Source organism: Molothrus aeneus, chromosome 15 (genome assembly GCF_037042795.1).
Source record: "Molothrus aeneus isolate 106 chromosome 15, BPBGC_Maene_1.0, whole genome shotgun sequence".
Classification (NCBI taxonomy): Eukaryota; Metazoa; Chordata; class Aves; order Passeriformes; family Icteridae; genus Molothrus; species Molothrus aeneus.
In genome coordinates, this window is record NC_089660.1 from 2,136,833 (window position 1) to 2,152,198 (window position 15,366).

At 50.0% G+C, this 15,366-nt stretch overlaps 1 protein-coding gene across 1 annotated transcript in view; it reads left to right on the forward strand.

The window, feature by feature from the left end:
* Positions 1-2,526, forward strand: part of UBTD2 (ubiquitin domain containing 2) — a 44,646-nt gene extending 42,120 nt beyond the window's left edge. Inside the window, exon 3 of the mRNA XM_066560215.1 lies at positions 2,012-2,526. Within this exon, the coding sequence (XP_066416312.1) occupies positions 2,012-2,409 (398 nt within the window). The 3' untranslated portion in view covers positions 2,410-2,526. The remainder of the gene's footprint in view (positions 1-2,011) is intronic.
* The last annotated feature ends 12,840 nt before the right edge of the window (positions 2,527-15,366 follow it).

A 15,366-nucleotide genomic window follows, 5' to 3' on the forward strand; every position in this document is an offset into this window, starting at 1 on the left:
TCATTAATGGTAAAACACTGTCATGAGTTGATGTAATTAGATCATTTTATTTCCTTTTGTTTTGTTCTCTGATAAATCTCAGATGCCTGTACAAACAGAAAGCCTAAACCATTGATCTTTTGAATGATTTCCTCTGTGTGTTTTTGCAAACACAAATTATCCTTTAAAAAAGAGGATTTCTATCCAAAAGACTTCCAGAAGAAGAAGTTGCTGTTACACTGGGCTGGGTGACACCACATATCCCTGAGTTATAATTTTATATTGTGGTCATTTTGCTGATCAAACAGCAAAGTTTAAGAGAACTCAGTGTCAGCAGGGAAAAAGAAAACTCCAAATAAAACCCCCTTAGTTTCTACCAAGGAGCTCTTGGCTGTTGTGTGCAGAACAGAGTCAAAGAGGTTTTTAATATTCTGTAGCTCAAGGTCTTGGCTCCTCTTCAAGCATTCCCAGCTCCACAAGGATGGGGAACTTGGCAAGTGACTGTGCCCCTCTAGGGGCAGAAATGTGGGAATTGCTTCTGCAGGTAAATTCAGAGCAGGGCAGAGGGGCTTTAACCACGGTGAGAGAGGATTCCTTCTTTTGGGATGCAGCTTCCTCGGTGTCCCAGGCTCTGCTTTCAGCCTTCTCTGCCTTGAGTTGTTAAAACAGCACTGAAAATGCGCTGCTGCTTTTCTAGGGCAGCACTTGAAATCTATTTTAGAAAGTAAAAATCTTTATTTTATAAAGTTACACTGGGAAAAACTCAGCCTGTATTTGATACTTCAGCATGTGGTAGAATTCCTGAGCACCCAGGTGATCCCAAGGGAGTTTAGGGAAATAAAAATCCCTCCTGGCACTCCAGGGTTTGAATGTGGGCTCAGAGATGCTGTGGAAATCCAAAATCCGTGCTGGGTGTTGTTCTGTGGTGGTGATGGAGCCACAGGCTTGGGTGGCCGTGTTTGTTTGTCCTGGCAGTGCTCACTAAAACGCCAGGCCTGCAAGAACCATTCCAGCAATTTGGGGATGTTTGAGAAGTTACAAAATCCTCCCTTCACAGAGCCCTCCTGCATTTTCACAGCTCAGGCTCAGCCTGGTGGGATTGCTCCAAGGGGCATTTTTGTGTGCTGAGCCTTGGCCATGCTGCTGCTGACATGAGACATGGGAGCACATCCTCATCCCTCCTGCCTGCCCGGGGACTTTATCCTGGTTTAGCTGGGATTTTTGGCTTTTAGGGAGGTGCTTTTATCTCAACCCCGAGTTGCAAACAAGGTGGGGCATTGATGATTTTTGTCTTTATGCAAACAAGGTGGGGCATTGATGATTTTTGTCTTTATGCAGACAAGGAGGTGGGCATTGATGGTTTTTGTCTTTATGCAGACAAGGTGGGCATTGATGGTTTTTGTCTTTATGCAACCAAAGTGGGGCATTGATAATTTTTGTCTGGTCCTTTAAAGCCTGAATTCCAACCTCACCTCTTGTGTGGTCGAAGAGCAGGGTCAAACTTCCCAGAGTGACCCCTGCAGTGTGAACTGTGCCAGGAATTCCCAGAGTGACCACTGCAGTGTGAAATGTGCAGTATGGAATTCCCACTGATTCCCAGAGTGACCCCTGCAGTGTGAAATGTGCAGCGTGGAATTCCCACTTATTCCCAGAGTGACCACTGCAGTGTGAAATGTGTGCCAGGAATTCCCAGAGTGACCACAGCAGTGTGAAATGTGCAGTGTGGAATTCCCACTCATTCCTAGAGTGACAGAGTGACCCCTGCAGCGTGAAATGTGTGCCAGCAATTCCCAGAGTGACCCCTGCAGTGTGAAATGTGCAATGTGGAATTCCCACTCATTCCCAGAGTGACCCCTGCAGTATGGAATTCCCACTGATTCCCAGAGTGGCAGAGTGACCCCTGCAGTGTGACAGTGCCAGCAGTTCCCAGAGTGACCCCTGCAGTGTGACAGTGCCAGCGATTCCCAGAGTGACCCCTGCAGTGTGACAGTGCCAGCGATTCCCCCTCACTTTCCCCTTTTCTCTCCTCCAGGTGCTCTTACCGAGTGTTACGATGAACTGGGCAACCGCTACCAGCTCCCTGTCTACTGCCTGGCCCCACCCATCAACATGATCGAGGAGAAGGGTGACCTGGAGACTCTGGACATCCCTGAGCCCCCTCCCAACTCCGGGCACGAGTGCCAGCTGCGCCTGCGCCTGTCCACGGGCAAGGACCTGCGGCTGCTGGTGCGCAGCATGGACACCGTGTACCACATGAAGCGGCGGCTGCACGCTGTGGAGGGAGTGGAGCCGGGCAGCCAGCGCTGGTTCTTCTCTGGGAGACCCCTGGCAGACAAAATGAAACTGGAGGAGCTGAAAATCCCAAAGGATTACGTGGTGCAAGTCATCGTGAGCCAGCCCTTAGCGAATCCCACCCCGGTGGAGAACTGAGCGCTGCTCTCGTTTGGTTCTTCTCTGCTGCGTCTCTGCTCTGGGGTTTGGTTTTGCTGCCCTCTCTTCTTTTTTGGGGTTGTCCTGCTCGTGGATGGGTTGAAAGGAATGACCAGCAAAAAAAAAAAAAAAAAAAAATTCCATCTGTGATGGAGATCTGCAAAAATGTACAAATGTGACCTGGCCTCTGGGGTTTGCCCCATCTCGTATTGAACACGACAGCAACGGGGCAGGGCAAAGGAAGGGAAGGGAGAAGAGGGAGGGAAGAGATTGTTCTTCATTCATGCAGATATGTCATGGTCCTGGAACTGTCAGTGGTGTCCTGATCCATGAGGCTGGAGCAACAGAGAGCACTTTTATTTAAAAACCCAACTTCAGACGGAATCGATGTTTCCAGTTCGTATCAGCAGCACACACAGTTCCTGCAGGAAGGAGCCCGGTGCTCACAGGGATCCCTCGGGTGTGCCCGGGCTCTGGTGAGGCACAGCCAGGCCTGGGCAGTGCAGCTGGGCTGGGCTGTGCTCTCTGGCAGCTCCTGGTGATGCTCAGACCCAGCATTTGTACATTCCAAGGTGGCGGTGCAGCCCCGTGCCGCTGCCCCAGGCAATAACAGCCCTGTCTGCTCTGTACTGTAATAATTCACTGCTCCAGCGCTGGCTCAGCCTCAGCTCCTGCCTCGTGGGCACCTGAGTCTGTGCCTGCTGAACTCCTCCTGTCCCTCAGACCCCAGAGGCTGTGCTGGGTGAGTGCTGCTCTGTGATCCACACCTGCGCCAGGTGTGGCTGCAGTTCCTGCCGGGTGGGATGGGGTGCAGCTCCCCTCGGAGATGCTGAGGAACAGCAGCACTCAGCTGCCAGCCTCTGGGGTGTCCCTGGGAGCCAGCCCCTCCAGGACAGCCTGGTGGCCTCAGCAGCACAGGGCTGTGTCCCCAGAATGTACCTGGGGCCCTGCAGAATGTCCCGGGGGCCCTGCAGCAGGTGACGAATCCTCCTGTAGCCTCTGAGACCACATTGGGCTCGGGGGCTGCACTTTGTTCCTCCACTGGAGCTGCTCTGCACCCCTGCCTTTGCTGGAGATCAAGGCCCTGCTCTTTTAATCATCATTTTTCTGTTTGCTCGGGGTTTAAGCCATCATTGAAATCTCTTCTTCCAAAGTCAAATGTGCTCTTAATATGGGAATAGCAGATTATTTTTTTTTTCTTGGTTTCTGTCTTCCCTCTGTGAATTAAGTGAAGCTGGAGGATTCCCTTGACAATTTTAAATTTCAACTCCTTCAGTAATTCCATAGAAATCAAATTTCTGGCACTCAGAAACTCCAAGGGAGTTCTTGCACCAGGGACATCCCAGCAAGTGGAAGCAGAATTTCATTGATGGCTGGGAAACAGAGCCATGTTTGCTTTGCATTTCCCACCCCACCCCACTCAACTACAGCTTTTTTTGGTCCTCATTTTGTATCAAACCTGAGGGTTCCTGACAGCTCCACTGGCCCCACTTGGTCCAGGATGCCTGAAATGCAGTGGCAGAGCTGTAGGAAGGAAAATGAGTTCCCTGTTCTCATAATCACCAAAGTGACTTGCTTTGCTTTTCTTTTTCCTTCTTTTTTTTTTTTTTCCTTTATTTTTAAAGGTGAAAGTGAGCTGATCAATACTAACCTAGAACAAGTTTTCTATTGTGGAGTTTTTTTAAAGCAGATTTGATTTAATGTACTTGAGGTTTTTTGCAGCCAAATCTTTTGCATTCCAGGGGAGGGGGAAATATTTGCTACATAAACAAGTCCAAAAATCTCTCTTGGGTTTTCTCTGGGCAAAGGATGGGCTCATGCCAGGAAGACACTACTTGTCTTATAAGGCATAATTTATATGTCTGGATAAATGCTCTTTATGGTGTCATTTCCCTGCAGTCCCTCCTGGAAAAGGGGGAAAATTCTGATGGATTAAGGAGGAGCAAACCTGGAGCTGTGAACACTAAAACACCACTTTTATTTTATTTTTGTAGGATCCTTTTTTTTATTATGATTTTTTTCTATTTTCATTCAGGCAATTTGTCACCAGGTGCTGGTTTAGAGATGTTGGGGCTGGGATTGCTCCTTCTTTGCCCCCTGGGAGCTGGAAAAGGCTCAGTTTTGTGGAACTGTTCCACATGATCACAGTTTATATTAATTGCTTTTATGGCAGGGAGGAAAGGTGATGCTCTGAAGGCCCTGTTGTGAGTGGGTTCTGAGTAGAACAGAGATTTTGTTCATGAAAATTCTCTTTAACAGCCTCCCCCTCCTTAATCACATATCAAAACCTGAAATAATTGAATGGTGAAATGCTTTTAGAGGTGACAGTGAAGAGTTTGACCCTCTCTGTATAAAGTGGCAGCACTACTGAGCACACACCCTGCAGAAACACAATTTTACAGGATTTCTATTAGGAAAGAGCTTTAAAATCTCAAAATATCTGTTAAAAATATCAGCAACAAGCTGTAAAGGCACATGGCTGACAGGGCCACGTATAGAACTGGAAATTGTGACACAACAGAGAACAGTTGTGTCTCAGATGATAGAGTTTGCCCTAAAAGTTGGGTTTTGGTGCAGATTCCAGTGCAGGGAGGAAGGCTGAGAGTGTGGGGTGAGTTCTGGGGCAGAGGGGGAAATTTATTTGAGTGTGGCTGAAGTGGCACTGATCAGAGACTCCTGTGGGGCCTGGTGGCTGCTGGGGAGAGGATGGAGAACCCCAAGAGGGGATGGAGAATCCCAGGAAGGGATGGAGAGCCCCAGGAAGAGATGGAGAGCCCCAGGAAGGGATGGAGAATCCCAGGAAGGGATGGGGAATCCCAGGAGGGGATGGGGAACCCCAGGAAGGGATGGAGAACCCCAGGAAGGGATGGAGAGCCCCAGGAGGGGATGGGGAATCCCAGGATAGGATGGAGAGCCCCAGGAGGGGATGGAGAACCCCAGGAGGGGATGGAGAATCCCAGGGGAGGATGGAGAGCCCCAGGAGGGGATGGGGAACCCCAGGAGGGGATGGGGAATCCCAGAGAGGATTGAGAATCCCAGGAGGGGATGGAGAATCCCAGGGGAGGATGGAGAACCCCAGGATAGGATGGAGAGCCCCAGGAGGGGATGGAGAACCCCAGGAGGGGATGGGGAGCCCCAGGTTAGGATGGAGAACCCCATGAGGGGATGGAGAATCCCAGGGGAGGATGGAGAACCCCAGGATAGGATGGAGAGCCCCATGAGGGGATGGAGAATCCCAGGGGAGGATGGAGAGCCCCTGGATTGCAGCAGGAGGGTGCTGGCAGCGTGTCCTGGCTGGGTTTTGGCCCCTGGGGTGCTGTCCCCACCCTCAGGCCCTGGGGTGTAAATGCTGGGACAGAATTTTAACGCACACAACACAAGCGAGGAGGAATCAGTTTGGGACTTTTAAATTCCCCCTCTCAGCCCTCTGTGCCATTCCTGCTCAGCTCTGGCTGGGAACTGATGCCAGGAGAAGCTTTTTTACCCTGTCAGTGACAGCTCTGTTTGACACAGCTCAGATTTTTCTACTCTTTCTTGTCACTTCTGCCCGAGCCAGGAGTACCAACCCAGTGAAAGTCACACTCCTGACGAGCTTGAAGGGCAGAGAGGCACAAAGCCCTGAGCCTGCCAGGGCCAGGGAGCCCCAGAAAAGCCCCAGGTGTGCTGCAGGTCCACTTGGGGCACTGCAGAAGGATGCTCAGGGTCTTCTTCCCCACCCCAGTGACAGCTGCTCCTTCAGAGCCCCCCAGATGTGTTTTTGGGGTCCCCCACACAGAACACAGCTCGGGATCCATTTTCTGAAAGCCTTTGCTTCTCTGGAGCTGGGGAGTAGTTTGGAAAATGAATTGATGGTGTGATGAGTTGGGTTTTTAACAGACACCTTAGATTTGGGGTGTAACAACACCAAAAAAACCTCAGCCCAGGAGCAACCAAACCAACCCCAGCTTTTCTTTGCCTTCCACAGAAAGTTTGGGAAGGAAAGAGGGAATCTTTGGAGCAACTGTGCATAATGTTTGGTGAAGGTCAATGATAACTTGATAAAATATTGCTGTAGTGTGATGTGCTTCTGCATATATATCCATTGCTAGTAAATAATGTAAAATCTTTTTTTTTTTTTTTTGGAAAGTATTAAAACTACAAAACTACTCTTTGTTACAATGGTGGGATGCTTTTAGCCATGGAGTTCTGGAAGCATTTTTGCTGTGTAGGTGTTGACAAAGTGAATGCTGAACGTTTCTCCATGTCTGTGATGCTTCAGAAATGGAAGGGGCATTTCTGGCTCCGGAGCTCTCTTTTCCAAACTTTTCCATGTTCCTGTACAGACATCTGAGACCCTGCACCTTATGCAGAGAATGTTTACATTCTAAAAAAAAAAGGAATTTTTCTTTTTTTTTTTGGCTTTTTCCCTGTGCTGCTCAGATCCTGTTACTTTGAAATGAAAGTAGTCTCTGTTAGAAAAAGGGACTTTTTCTTTAATTTTTTGATTTTTTTTTTTTTTTGCCTTTGCCCTTCCCTGTAATCAAATCCCTCCTGGATTGTGGCTGGAAGCTCTGGGACAGCTTGGACTTTTCTGGAGTGGGATTAGAGGTGCTTGAGAAAGGTGTTTTTAAAAAAAACCCTGCCTTGGCTGTGGGGATGAGCTTTGTCCACGCTGGAAAGCAGCAAACCCTGCTCCAAAGCCCTGGGTGTGTGGCTGCCTTGCAGATCCCCTGGGAAGCCTCGGGGTTGGAATTCCCAGCATCCACATTTGCGTTTCCTCCCCCGATGATGAATGTCCTGCACTCGTGGTGGTTTGGATGCACAAATCTGCTCCAAGATTTCCCTTCCCAGGAGTTGTTTGGGATTGCTGTGGGTGCCTCTCCTCTCCCAAATTCCACCTGTGGGGATGGACTCGGAGCTCTCCTTCCCAAGGGGGGCCACTTCGCTGAGCCTACAGCAGGCAGGCAGCTGGGAAATGAAATATTTTAACCAAAAGGCTCCTTAAAGTGGACTTTGAGACTTTTACCCAACGTGTCTGCTGGATTTTCCATGGAAAATTTGTCCCGACCCTCGGAGCAGGGGGTCGGTCCAGGGGAACTGTGGATTTGTACATTTTCCACATGAAGACCACTCAGCCAGAGCCATGGGGCAAAGAGACAACTTCAGATCCTGACTCCTGCCTTAAAACCTCTCGTTCATCCCGAGCTCCAGAAAATCCTGCACCTCCTCACCCCCAGGTCCCTTTTTTTTTTTTTTTCCGTCAGGAAATCGGAATCTGCTCCAAAGGCTGGAGACAACTCAAGGCAATGGGAAACAAAAGGAATTGCAGCTGGTGGCTTTATGAAAACAACAAACTGGTCTTGGCTTAAAACCCCCTATTTGTGCCTCTCAAGTCCAGGGAATGTTTCAAAAGAGGTGGATTTGAGCAACGCCGGCCAGGACTGCGCCGGTGGCACTTGGTGACACTTGGCTCCCGTGTGCTCCGAGCAAGGGACTGGGCTCTGTGTCCTCTCTGCCTCATGGGAATGGCTTTCAAAGATGGCTGGTACCATCAAATTTGTACTTCTTGAATAAATACCTTCATTTTTATGGTAAGAGCCCTGCTGCGTGTCTGTGTGTGGCATTTGGGGTGGTGCTCACCAGGACGAGGGGAGAGATGAGAATCTTGACTCCATGTTTCAGGAGGCTGATTTATTATTTTAGGATAAATATTATATTAAAAGTAAATGATATACTAAAAGAATAGAAGAAAGGATTTCATCAGAAGGGTAGCAAGGAATAGAAATGGAATGATAATAAAATCTTGTGACTGACCAGAGTCTGAGCCAGCTGGGCTGTGATTGGCCATTAATTAGAAACAACCACATGAGCCCAATCACAGATGCACCTGTTGCATTCCACAGCAGCAGGTAATTATTGTTTACATTTAATTTCTGAGCCCTTTCAGATTCTCAGGAGAAAAGATCCTAACCAAAGGATTTTTCATAAAATGTGTCCCTGACAGGGATTGGGGTTCCTGTTCCCTGGATCTGCTGCTGCTTTGGGATTGCCCCAGGACACACCAGGATTCCAGGGATGGGGCTCTTCCTTTCCCCTCTAACTTCCAGGAACACTTTTAGAATCAAATATTGGTGTCAAACAGGTTTTTGAATATTTTCCCCCTCACTGCTCAGGGAAGAATTCCAGAATTCCAATTTTATCCTGCCTTGGACACCAGGTAACTCCCAAAGTGCTTTATGGGCTTTGATCTGGTGCTTTATTCACACCTCACAGGTTCTCTCCAGGCTGATAAATTATTTCTTATCCTAGGCAAGATCTTTTACTGCTGAGAGCAAGCCACCCTGGATTTCCAATGGAAGCACTGTGTAAATTTCCTGTATTTATAACAAAACAAAACAAAAATTTAAGCCTTTTCCCCTTGCATTGAAAAAAAATAAGAATAATCCTGGCCATGCCATGCCTCTGTTCTTTTTCCTCCTGAAATTCCTTCAGTGGGGCTTTTGGCTGGGAGCTGCAATTCTCCAATTTCTCCATTACCTCTGGTACCCCTGAGGGACAGGTTTTAATGTGAATTTGGGCGTGTGACAATGTTTTACCTCGCAGACAAGGTGTGAAATCCGTGGAGAATGCAGAGCCTGGAGATGTGCCTGGCTCTGGGGACCAGCTCCTTGCTGAACAAAAATAATGGATCTGGGTAATTGTCCTGTAATTACATTCCCTGGCACTTTGTCTTAATTCAGGTCAGCACTTTTGTAGTCTTGATTAACTACCAGAGGTATCAGAGGAGTAGGAATCATTCTTTGTAGGCCAAAGCCAAATATTTCCATTTTTTAAATAAAATTCAAGAAATAAAGGTAATTTCACTGTAGAATTTGGGGTCTGAGTTACAAACAAACAAGGGTCTGATTTTCCTGGAAATTTTCCCTTTACAGATGTAAAAATACATAATTTTTATCCCTTTTATACGGGAGTTTGTACATATAGTGTCTTTAATTTATCCATATTGCTTTTTCTAAAAATACATAATTTTTATCCCTTTTATATGGGAGTTTTACATATAGTGTCTTTAATTTATCAATATTGCTTTTTCTAAAAATACATAATTTTTATCCCTTTTATATGGGAGTTTTTACATATAGTGTCTTTAATTTATCAATATTGCTTTTTCTAATAGATATTCATAAAATACAAGGTGCAAAGGCTTTGCACCTTTACAATTTTCTTGTAAAGAAAAGGTATAATTTTCTTTAATTTATCCACATTCCCTTAAAAAAGGGAATGTGGATAAATTAAAGAAAATTTAATTTAATTTACCCATAAAATTTAAATTAAAGAAAAATTAATTTAATTTACCCATATTCCCTTCCTGGAAAGAAAATTATAAATCATGCAGCCATTCTATAAAATCACAGGATGTTTTGGGTTGGAGGGGACCTTACAGAGCCTCTGGCTCCTGACTTTTTCCACAGGCAGGGACATTTTCCTCTCTTCCAGGCTGCTCCAAGCCCAGACTCAGAGCAGTTGTGGGGATGGGGAGGCCCTTGGAGGTTGGAATTTTCAAATTTAATTATTCCCTCATGCTGCAGCCATTTCTTCAGGGAAACTCCAGCATTTGGAGGGGGTTCTGTGGTGTCCTGAGCTGCGTGAGAGGTGATGGGGAATAAATCCATGGAGTGAGCAGCCAATATTCAGTAAAAAATACAAAACTGCCTCTCTTGCCTCCTCTCCACGTGGCTTTAATTAGGTGGGTTTGTTAATGAGGCGTTTCCTCAGCCTCCTGCAGGGATTTGGGGGCTGTGGAGCAGGAGCTGCCCCTGGGGGTGACCCGGCCTTGGGGAGGGCCCAGTTTGCCCCAGTGCCACCAGTGGGAGCAGCAGGGGACAGAGGTGGCACCAACATCAGCCCTGGGCAGCAGCCCCTGCTCCTCACACAGCCCAGGGAAACCAGCGAGCTGCAGGGCAGCATCCCGGGGATTTATCCACTTTGTAATTGCCATTTATTCACTTTATAATGCTGTTTATTCACTTTATAATGCTGTTTATTCACTTTATAAATTGCTGCTGAGGCCACGGGGTCAGGCAGGTGAGGCTGTGTGGTTCCTGGGTCAAGGATTCTGGGAGGCTCTCCAGGATCCCTCATTTTTGGGTATTTTGGGTGGTTTTTTTTTTGGTTGGGTTTTGGTTTTTTTGCGGGTTTTTTCTTTTTTTGGGGTGGTTTTTTGTTTTGTTTTTTGTTGTTGTTTCTTTGGGGGTTTTGTTGTTGTTGTTTTTGCTGGTTTTGGGGAATGTTTTGTTGTTGTTTTTTGTTATGGTGATTTTTTGTTTGTTTCAGTTTTTGTTTGGCTTTCAGTTTTGGGTTGTTTTTTTTGTTGTTTGGGGTTTTTTTTGGGTTTTTTTGTTTTGTTTTGTTTTTATTGGGTTTTTTGGTGGGGTTTTTTTTTGTGATTGTTTTGGGGGGGGGTTTTTTGCTGCTTTTTGTCCAGGCAGGTGACTGCAAACATTTCAGATTCCCTGCAGCTCAGCTGTTAATTTTGTAGAGGAGGCAGACCCCACCTCACAAGGTAGCCCTGCCCAGCAGGAGCTATTCCAGAGAAAGACCCCAAATCCAAAGATCCCAAATCCTCTCATCCCCCTCTCCACAAGAGTTTCCTGGCTGACTCAGGAGGAATCAGTTCCAGCTGATTGCCTGGGGCTCATCCCAAACATTCCCAGCTCCCAGAGCCCCTCCCTGGCTGCTGCTCTGCCCCTGGGGATGAGCTGCAGATGTTGGGGTGATGCACAACATCTGGATTGGGCAGTGCTGGGAGGAGCCTTTGAACCAGGCAGCACCGACGGGGATTTGTGATTTTTGCGTTTCCTCGTTTCAGGAAATGCTGGGAGGGCTCAGAACTGCCCAGAGCATGGGGAGGGGTTTGGTCCCTGCCAGGGCGGGGGCTGCAAACCCTGCAGGGCTGAGCTTCAACCACCTCCGGCAAATAACTGCACTCTGCTGGGCAAAGAGGATGATTATCTTATTTTTAATTGTATTTTTATTAAAAGCAGCGACCCAGGGACCTGGCAGCAGAAAGGAGGAGCAGGTGAGGTGATCTCCCCAGTTCCTCGTGCCCTGCAGCAGGTGGAGATGCTCTGCTCAGGACAGACCATAACCCTGATTTCCTGCCTGGGAGGAGCACGTGGAACACCGAGCACTGCTCACATCCAGACAACAAATGGGACCTCCTGCTTCCCCCAGCCTCAGGAAATGCCAGAATCCTGCTGCTTCCTGCCATGGAGCCTCAGCTGCTGCTGCTGCTGCTGGCTTTGGGATGTGCTGGGAGAGCCACTGACACCAGCCAGGCTCCAAAGCTGCTGCCAGGGACTCGTGGGGTGCTTTGGGCTGGAAAGGACCTCAAAGCTCATCTCAAAGCTCATCTCCCTCCATCTCCTGCCATGGCAGGGACACCGTGCACTGTCCCAGGCTGCTCCCGCCTGGCCTTGGGCACTGCCAGGGATCCAGGGGCAGCCACAGCTTCCAGGGCCTCCCCGCCCTCACAGGGGAGAATTTCTTCTCAATATCCCCTCTAAATCTCCTTTCTGGCCGTGGGAAGCCATTCCCAGTATCCTGTCCCTCCATCCCTTGTAAATCCTCTCTCCATCTTTGCTGCAGCTCCCCCAGGAAGGTCACAGCTGTGTCACCCCAAAGCTCCTCCTGTCCAGTGAACAACCCCAGCTGTGCCAGCCTTTCCTCTGCTCACCCTGGAACTCTCACAGTTCCTTTCCCATCCCTCCCGTTCCATGGTTGGCTTTTCCCCCTCCTCCCCAAATCCCACAGGGGACGCCCCAAATGTTGAGCCTGGGCCAGGCTCGGGCTCCAGAGCAGAGCTGCAGCTCATGCCCAACACCAAAGCTGAGCTTTAGGGGTAATCCTGGCTTTACCACCCCCCTCCCTCCCTCCCCACAGCATTCCAGCCCAGGAGGATCTGATCCTTACTCAGGTTGGTCCCATCCTGGAGAATGCAATAAAAGCTCCCCTGAGCAGAGCAGGGAGCTCTCAGGCATCTCCTGCACGAAGCTGAGAGCAATAATTAGCAGGATTTATTTCATTTGAAATGCCCACTGCTCCCAGCCAGGCTGCACAGGCAATTAACACCCTGGAACAGACACGAGATGCTGCTCAGAATTCATGGACAGTATTAATGAGATGATTTATGAGTGTGATTCCTGCCCAGAGAAAACGTGCAGGTGCTCATTGCTGTCTGCCTGTCCTCTCTTCCTGTCTTCTTCTCCCACCCCACCACTGGAGGAAAAAAAAATACTTTTCCAACCAATCAGAAACACTTGAAAAACCCCACATTTTTCTTTTGAAGATGTCACTTTTAACAATTCTTCTCAGCCCTCTTTAATCTCCTCCAGGGCAGCACAGAGGAAGAACCCAACCAGCTCCAGAATTTCAGTCAAACTCCCCCAAGTGTGAACACAGAGGACAAAAACTGCCCATGCTATAAAAAAAATAAAAATATCTGCAGCTTGGGCTGATTCTGCCACCCTTAAATCTCTGCCAGTGGGAGAAACCTGTGGGAAGAGGGATCATTTGGGCTGGAACACCAAAACCACCTTGGAAATATCTTCAGATATATTGGAGAACTGCAGCATGAGGTGGGGAAGCGCTGAACCAGTGGGTGAGGGGTTGCAAAAAGCCTCATGTGGAGGACTTTGGGCAAGAAACCAAAAAAACGCTTCTCAAGGTGGAGCATGGCTGGGTTTGGGAAAGGATTACATGTGCAGCACTCAGGAATGAGCCCAGAAATGCCCTCTTGCTCCGTGGCATCTGGCACAGCTGGAAGGATTCCTGCAGTGCCGGCTGGGGTTTTTTGTGGATTTTTATGTGGATTTTGTGCTCCCCAGGCCAGGACCTGGTTATGGTGTTTGGACAGCCTGGCCTGGGGGCTTCCCACCCTGCAGGGACCCAGGGGACAGGGATGGCATCAACGCAGTCGGGGCTGGAGCTCTGCGTGTCTCACACAGGGGAGGGGACAAGGAGGATCCTCAGGCAGAGCTGGAGGGGGTCTGGGCGGCTCTGCCAGCTCCCCTGAGCCACACAGCCCTCGGGAGCACCCAGGCCACTGTCACCTCTCAGAGCTGTGCCCGAAAGCTTTCTGGGGAATTGCCAAGCCCTCAATTAACCAAGCTGCTGGCTAATTAATATTACAGAGCGCTGCTGTTGTCGGAACACCTGAAGTGCGATGTTTGTAGTGTCACTGATGCCTGGTTTTAAATCCCAGGTGATGCAGAGTTCTGTGTGTCCCTTCCCAAAACATCACGCAGAGCATTTGAGGGTTTTAATGCCAATCTCATTTTTTTAGGAGCATTTTTTCTTGAAGGGCAGAGAGGCACAAACACCTGAGCCTGCCAGGGCCAGGGAGCCCCAAAAAAGCCCCAGGTGTGATTGTGGATGGAAGCTGTGGGATAGCTTGGACTTTTCTTGAAGGTGATCCTTTCAATGAGCATCTGGGAGCTGGAAATGCTCTGCCAGGTTTTTGGGTTTTGTTTTTTTTTTTTTTTTAACAGCAAGGACAGGGAAAGATGACAATGAGCCCAAGGTTTTAGGGAATGATGTGTCGGGGAACTCATCGCTAAAACCACATGTTCTGAACGAGGGAGCCCGCGCTGAGTTTTGCTGGAATTATCCTTCAGGATGGAGCGTGGAACCCCCCCTGTCCCTGTGCCCCGCGCTGCGCGCTGGGACCCGGATTTGGGGCAAAACCCGCGCGGTTCGGGTCCGTGCGGGGCAGCGCGATGGCTCCGGCTGCACCGCCGGGGGGGGCCCCTAGATGTCCCCATTCCAACGGGATTCCAGCCGGTTTGTGTCCCCATTCCAACGGGATTCCAGCCGGTTTGTGTCCCCATTCCAACGGGATTCCAGCCGGTTTATGTCCCCATTCCATTCGGGATTCCAGCCCGTTTGTGTCCCCATTCCAACGGGATTCCAGCCGGTTTGTGTCCCCATTCCAACGGGATTCCAGCCGGTTTGTGTCCCCATTCCAACGGGATTCCAGCCGGTTTGTGTCCCCATTCCAACGGGATTCCAGCCCGTTTGTGTCCCTATTCCATTCGGGATTCCAGCCGGCTCTCCAGAGCGAGATGTCCCCATTCCAACGGGATTCCAGCCGGTTTATGTCCCCATTCCATTCGGGATTCCAGCCGGTTTATGTCCCCATTCCAACGGGCTTCCAGCCGGTTTATGTCCCTATTCCATTCGGGATTCCAGCCGGCTCTCCAGAGCGAGATGTCCCCATTCCAACGGGATTCCAGCCGGTTTATGTCCCCATTCCAACGGGCTTCCAGCCGGTTTGTGTCCCCATTCCATTCGGGATTCCAGCCGGCTCTCCAGAGGGTTTGTGCCGCCTCCGTGGGGAGGATGCGGTGTCCCAGCGGACACCGCCTGGTCCCATCCCCGAAGCAGCCGCGGTGCGGGGTCCCCGCAGTTCCCGGAGGCTGGAATCGCCTGGGTCCGGCTGTTTTCCCGGGGCAGGGGGAGCAGGATCGCGGCTCTGCTGCCAGGGCACGGCGGGATTCGGGTTTCCCGGGCGGGGTCGGGCACAGCCCCGGGGTCATCGCTCCTTCCCGGCCCAGGTTTGCTTCCCTCGGCTCGGGATTGTGATCCCCTGGCTCCTCCGCGGAGGGGCCGAACCGAGCCGGGCTGGGCCATGGCCCGATGCACCGGGACGGGCAGAACGGGGCCGGGCCGTACCCGGGCTGAACCGTGCCAAGACGACTGGGCAGAGCCTACCCGGGCTGAACCGTGCCGGTCAGAGCGGACCTTGACCCGGCTGGGCAGTGCCGGGCCAGGGCAGAGCCGCGCCCAGGCTGAACCGTGCCCGGGATGAGCCGTGACAGTCTGGGCGGGCCGTGCCCTGTCTGTGCCGTGCCCGGATCGTGCCTGTCTGTGCCATACCCGGGCCGTGCCCTGTCTGTGCCATACCCAGACCGAGCCGGGACG